General features: G+C 39.0%; 1 protein-coding gene across 1 annotated transcript in view; it reads right to left on the bottom strand.

The window, feature by feature from the left end:
* Positions 1 to 4,880: 4,880 nt before the first annotated feature.
* The window catches only part of PSMA6 (proteasome 20S subunit alpha 6), a 9,902-nt gene continuing 8,015 nt past the window's right edge, over positions 4,881 to 6,767 (bottom strand). The window contains exons 6-7 of the mRNA XM_003206577.4: positions 6,445 to 6,539; positions 4,881 to 5,089 (exon numbers count right to left, since the gene is read on the bottom strand). Coding sequence (XP_003206625.1) covers positions 5,032 to 5,089; positions 6,445 to 6,539 — 153 coding nt within the window. The 3' untranslated portion in view covers positions 4,881 to 5,031. The remainder of the gene's footprint in view (positions 5,090 to 6,444; positions 6,540 to 6,767) is intronic.

Genomic DNA, 6,767 nt, shown 5'->3' with positions numbered 1-6,767 from the left:
ACCCTAGTTGGACCAGACCTGTCTGCAGTTCCTGTCCTGCACTGCCCCCTGTGCTGGTATTACTGGTGCAGGACCAGCAGCAAGGCTGAACAAGGAGCCAACACAACTTCTCTGGATGGATTTTTTTTTTTTTTTTTCAAACATAGATTCACTTCTGAGTCAGGTTCCCTGGGTAGCCCTGGAAGTTGCTGGGCCACACAACAGGTATAGGAGCACAGAAGCCAGGAAGAAACGACTAAACACCACCATCCCCAAAGAAACCTCCTTCAGTCCAGTACTGGCCTACAGAAGGGATGTCAGTGTCAGGTTACAGCTTGTGTCACCTGCTCACAGATGTACACTGCACTTTGGAGGACCAGGCGTCATTACCTGAGTTTAAGTTAAGAGTGATCAGGAGAATAAATGAGAACTCTGTTCCTTCCCTCCTTCGTGATGCTGACTGTAATTTCCACAGTGTCTGCTGTTCATTCGCCTTTACTCCAGCCCTACAACTACTTTGATCCTACAGTGATCCAAGCCACTAATCCAAAAGAGAATGAATGCAAAACAACAAACCTTCCCATCAGTTTAGTAAACAGAGTGGCTCATTACAGATTTAAGAGTCCCACTGCTGGCTGAAGGAAGCAGACAGACATAGCTGAGATCAAAACAGGGAGGAGTAACTCCTCCATCACAGAGGATCATTTGTCACTGAAAGGAATTTCCACTCCCAGTTATGCAATCCCAGCCTGTATACACTCATGCCATGTTTTGTTGTTGTTGTTGTTGTTTTGTTTTTCCTCAAAGAAACCCTAAATATTCAGGCAACTCCTCAGCCTGTGTGTAAATGACATGCTTCTTTTGCCTTCAGACAGGATGGCTTTCATCCCCAAGCCCATTCACAACTACCTTTGGCTGACTTGAGAGAAGGTGGCTTTATAGTCTAAAGAATCCATTTTCAACAACTGTCTGTGCAAGTGGGTGTCACAGAAGGTAGGGGTTTTTTGTCGTTTTTCTACTCCCCCTCCCAGAAAACAGATATAACTTACAGCCAAAAATTTATTTGGGCTTGGGTTTCTTAACCTGCCCTGCATACTGTGCTGCTCAAGTCATAGCTAGAACTTACTCCAGAGGCTGCTGGTGCAACATGCATTAAATCAGCTGAGATGTGACAAGTTGCATAGCAAGGACTTCTGGTGAATCTACAGTGACCAAACACTCAACTATAGCTGACAGAAAGCACTTCAGTGTGGATTACTCAATTCTGCCAAATGCAGTTAACTGGATTTTGATACTGCTGAGTCTATTTATCCTCCAGGCTAACAGTCAGATGCACTACAGTTCCTGTATTTAATGCTGCAGCACAGAATTCTCCTAGATGGTGACACAGGAAAGACTACTTCTGAAGAAAAGGTTGCTATGCTAAGAAAGGTGTGGCAAGCAGCAGCTGTTAGCAAAGATTTTTGACAGCCATTTAAAAAAATGCAAGGTTATCTGTACAGACATATAGTGTAATAGGATGTTTTTAAATAATTATTTTTTAATGAAAGAATCATAATGAAGAGAAAATCCTGACACCAGTTGCTTTAAGCAGCCTTGCACAATAAGCACATGACTCTCTGGGTTTTACTGTGGGCATAAGCCTTAAGTTCACTGTTCCAACAAATCCTGAACTACAGGATATCTCACATTGTTTCCAAAACAAGGGACGGAACAAATCGTTACTAGCAAGAACTGGCTGGAACAAGCTGTGACAGTCTATGAACTTCCCATCTGAAAAAATAACTCATTACAAAACAAAAAACAACTCGCCCTCCCATTATTACCCCAAGGAGTATAGTGCTTTTCCTAGAAGGAAATATGAATACTCCCACAGATATGCTTCACAAACTTGATCTCATGAACCAACAAGTTCTGAAAAATTCAAAATAGCAGGTCTCATTCCATGTCAGGTGAAAAATGGATTTTTCTTTTCCTTCAGATCAACTACATCTTCCATGTTATTTCTAACAACACACACCGAGTCAAAACATTTATTCTTTGGTACTTCTGGTCAGTATTTAAAGAGGAATGGAGCAGAAGAGGCAGAGAATGCAGCACATTATTCCATGTCACTAACAGCGCTGCTTACTTATACACAAAAACTCACTCCACATGAATTCCCAATTCAGCTCTCTATACTTAAGAAGACTGGCACCACTGAAGGCTTTACAGTGAGAAGGTATGGTCCAACACTGTGCATCACAAGTTGATTCAGTGCCATATACTGCATTTACAAAGCACCTGAAATCCTAGGAAGGTTCATTACTGCCTGCCTTAACATTTTGTTTCTGGATGAGTACACAGATCCTGATGATCCATTTATATTATGATTTCCCATTAAGCTAATTGAGTCTGTAAAACACGCCTTTACTGTTTTACTGTGGCTCCCTCAGGGGCTGGGGGGCATTGCTCGTAAGTAATTCAACTGCTTTTCTCCAAGGAGTCCAATAAATACTGATTTACCTAAGCAGACTGCATGTACTTTATATTTGTGTCCTTTACACTCTATACTAACAGAGTACAGGGAACATAATGTGGCCACAATTACGAGGCTATGCAGGGCCAGCCCACGTTTAGTACAGCTAATACTCATCTAGGTCAAGTAAGACAGACTTGATCCTACTTCTGCTTAACAATTCATGCATCACATGCTAACCATATCTACCAGCCTGCAGCACTGTCATACAAACTACTCTTGAGGCACTCTACCCAAAACCAGAATTGTTAGGATCACGCCATGCATCCCCAGTTTCTCTGCATTTGTCATACCTAGACCAGCAGGTGACACCAGGTACAATTCAACACTGCTCACAGCTGAAACAGTTTGGCTGCAGATGCTATCTGCTTAAGAGCATGAGAAGTGGGATACACATATACCTGTCATACATGGGGTTTTCCCATGAGGTCAGGTATCAATCTTCTCCACAGCCTTTTTGCCTTAAGTAATAAAAAGCTTGAAGGAAAACCCCCATCATTAGTTTAAGAGAGAACCACGAATCTTCATTGCAGGACAAAGTACCAGAAAAAAATGGCATTTCAGCTGCCACAACTTAAAATTTGCTATCAAAAAGGATGCAACATTCCCAAACAATATACTGTAGACAACGTATTTCATCATGTCTAAACACGAGGTGCAATGTTCTGCATGCAAAAACATGAGGTATGAACAAACGCCCACCGCCCTCAGAAAAACCGTGCAAGTTACACAACCACGTATAAGCTGCCAAAATTTGGAATTAAAGGTCTTGCAGGGAGCCTTAATACTGAATACCATGCAAATATGCTCTAGTCATATGACTCCTTGACTGCCATATGTCTTTTAACTGGTTTTGTTCAAGTTTTTATGTGTAATTAAAGCCAATCAAGAACAAAGTATCAGTGGATTATGTTTGATGCCAAAGTAAATAATGACTCCAGTATACTCAAAATTCCAGGTTGTTTTATAGTTGTAGTATAGCATAGTAGGAAAGATTCTAGGAAAGTTCAGAAACTCAGCTGTCACTCAGAAAGACATATGTATACCTTTCCAAATGTGCTACTAGTGTTTAGCCAACTGTTGCACAAACTCCACAGTTCTCATATAATCCACTCACTCCTACTCTCCCCAAAAGAAGAAATGGTTTCATCTTACTATCTGTACAACAGTATCTGACATGACAGAAGCTGGAATCTAGGGGCAGTACTGAAAATTCAGGAAATTTGGCAAAGACAGCATTTCACAGTATTTTGGAAGCATAAGAAAAAACATTTGAGCATTGGAATCTCGTCAGCTAAACAATTAGCATTATTTATTAAAGCCAAACAATGAACTGCATCTCTTTTACTACAACAAACTTGAAAGATACACGTTCAAGAGGCTTTAAGTGTAAAGTGGAGGAAAAAAAAAAAAGAATCAAGCAATCCCAGCTTCTGAAAACTTAGAGGCCTTCCCAGAGGTCTCAGAAATCAAAGAGAATTTTAGAGCAATGAAGACCAGTGGAATTGCAAGACAGCAGAAAGAAGGTAAGGAGCTTAGTCATATTAGCTTGGTGTCTTTCTAGGAGGACTTTCATGTCCACCCAACCACCCAACAGTTACCAGTATCTAGTAATCTTCCCTTTCTCAATCTCTCCTCTATCACCTCTCTGTTTGCATGGATACTGAAGCCTCTTCAATTCTAACAAAACAATAAAGCAATTTCCTTCACTTTGATTCAAGTTTTTCAGTCTTAACTTACCTTCCTCCTAAGCTAGAATCTTTGAAGGCGTGAGGAGAATTGCTTCCCAGAGACATTCTTGTTGGTGGATCTTTTCTGTGGGCTCCATCCAGCCCAACATAGATTTTGGCATTACCCAAAGACTCCAGCTGGGTAGGTGACATCCAAAATCCAAAGTACACAGAGAATCCGTTTCCCCTAAGTAAATGCTAGCTTCAGAGCTGTTCAGTTATAACAGACATCTGTTAATATTCCTTCCCAGACAAATCTGTCTGAAGGAATGCACAGGGAATCACAGCTCAATTTTTTTCTTCAGCTTTTGTTATACTTTCTCATACAAACCTGAGCAAATCCTCAGGATTTAAATTAATGTCCTTTTAATTTTTCCAAGGATAAAACAGTAATGTTATAAAACTTTCAACATCAGGGAAGAAGAGAACAAATGGAAACATAACAATTATCAAGACACACACCACAATCTGATACAAACCATTACACTAGGAGTAAAATAGCTCAGATGAAAACTACAGAGCTGAGGACAAAATTTATATTAAGATAAAATTAACAGGCAAATAATCAACACAAAAACATTCAAAGTCATGTATTTTGATGAGAACTTCATAAAACAAAGATTAAAAAAAATACATTAAAAGGAGACATCGAGTATTTCAAAAACCTCTGTTTTATTTGTACAGAGTAAAATACATTGTATTGTGAACATCGTTTTCATTCCATAATCGAAAGCCATTATTAACTGTCTTCTTTTCACCAAATACCCTGGTCAGAAGCACAGACAATGGAAATAGGAAAGCTAATTAGTCTCTCTCAGCCAGAGCTACAAGGTGCATGTCAATCTCTGTTTCTGTAAGGATCCTGAAAGAACAAAAAGAAATCCTGAATAGCTTCAATGATTCTTCCCCTTAAACTCCAACCTAGTATCTATTCAAATTGGCTTTATACATTTCAGCCCTTTAAAGCCCTGCTGCCAAGGCCACAAGCCAACATTTCAACTGTTTTTGAAAAACAAAGGAAGAATCAAAGCCACTAAAGAGCAAAGTAGCAAGTGGTAGAAAAAGAATAGGTAATTTCTCCTATGCAATACATTTGCAAGCTGGGACCTGGTGAAAATAATGGGTGTGGTAATTAGTGCAATTACTCCAAGGAATACACATGTTTTTATAGCTTTTTCCTTCTGTTTGTTACCCATCTTTCTGAAAAGGACATGACTGGTAAATGAAGTCTGGCAGAAGGGTAGCACTGGAAAAGGGATAATTCAGCTCTTGTATGCTTTTTCAGAAATGGATGTCCTAAACATCCATTATCAAATGTAAAATCACTCAACACCATGTCAACTTTATACGCACTAAGAAGCACTCAAAAGTAGGGCTCTGAGGTTTGAAGCCTCTCTCCTATCCTCACCTGCTAAGTGATTAGACTGAAACAGCAGAGGATTTCTTCTCCACCCCAACTGTTCCTCAGTTTTCTTTGTTTTATTTTAATGAAAAATCAAACCAAGAGACAATGACAGACTAAGGCAAAAATTAATGAATGACTCTATGGCAAGCTTGACTAGTAACACATACCTAGATGGCCTTTTTGCATTAATCAAAATGCCTCCAGATTTATTCTTTCATTCTTTCACACTACAATAAGCTATGAGAAGGCTGTGCAGCCCACTGTATCTAATGTGAGGCACAGCCTGCAGTAGGAAGATTTCCAGGTATTGTCTGGTTAGATTGACCTCTTAACCGTGCTGCACACACAGGGCTGCACTCCAACTCAGAGAATAGTGGAGGCAGCAGGGAGGAAATGGCAGGTCTTCCTTTCAATCTGGGTGGGAATGTGTACTTGGAAAGTAAATGTTCAGCCAGTTCCAACTCACTGCAGTGATTTGTCCAGAGTATTTTAATCTTGTCAAAATAACTGCAGTAATTGTCACGTTGAAAGTAGATTCCAGATACTAGTACAAACCATTTTTTAAAATTCTCTAAAGCATTAAAGAAACATCCAGAGCAGACATAACAAGATTTTGATCATCATGCAAAACAATACTCTTTTAAAAAGCCTGCATTCCCTAGCCAGTTTAAAGACTTTAAAATAGCATCTTTTTTTTATTATTATTTGAACAATGTCTTTTACACATTTTGAAATTACAAGTAAAAAAATATAACAATCAGAAAACAAAGCTCAAACTTCATGTTTTATCAGCAGTAACCATGATCACCTACCTGAACTTTGGATTTTCCACTGTAACTACACCAACTTCTATTTCTGAAGGTTTGAAATCAATGGATAGTACAGTAGACAGGCATGTTATTGCTGTCTGAAAGATGATAAAAAATTATCAATAAACAGAATTTTAAATACAATAAAGTATTTTTAGTAGATTTAACATTAACAATTATTCTCTCTTCTAGTTTTATTTCCTTCCACCTCTAAACCTCAGCCGTAAAGTTTCAAATAGTTTCCGTTTGGTACCAGAACATACTGCCTCTCCAGTTCTCTCTCAAAGAAGTTTAATCTAAAATGGATACACTTTCTTAACAGAAAA

This window comes from Meleagris gallopavo, chromosome 5, assembly GCF_000146605.3.
Source record: "Meleagris gallopavo isolate NT-WF06-2002-E0010 breed Aviagen turkey brand Nicholas breeding stock chromosome 5, Turkey_5.1, whole genome shotgun sequence".
Lineage (NCBI taxonomy): Eukaryota > Metazoa > Chordata > Aves > Galliformes > Phasianidae > Meleagris > Meleagris gallopavo.
Note: the sequence above shows the minus strand (reverse complement) of the source record. Positions and strands in the feature narration are given on the sequence as shown.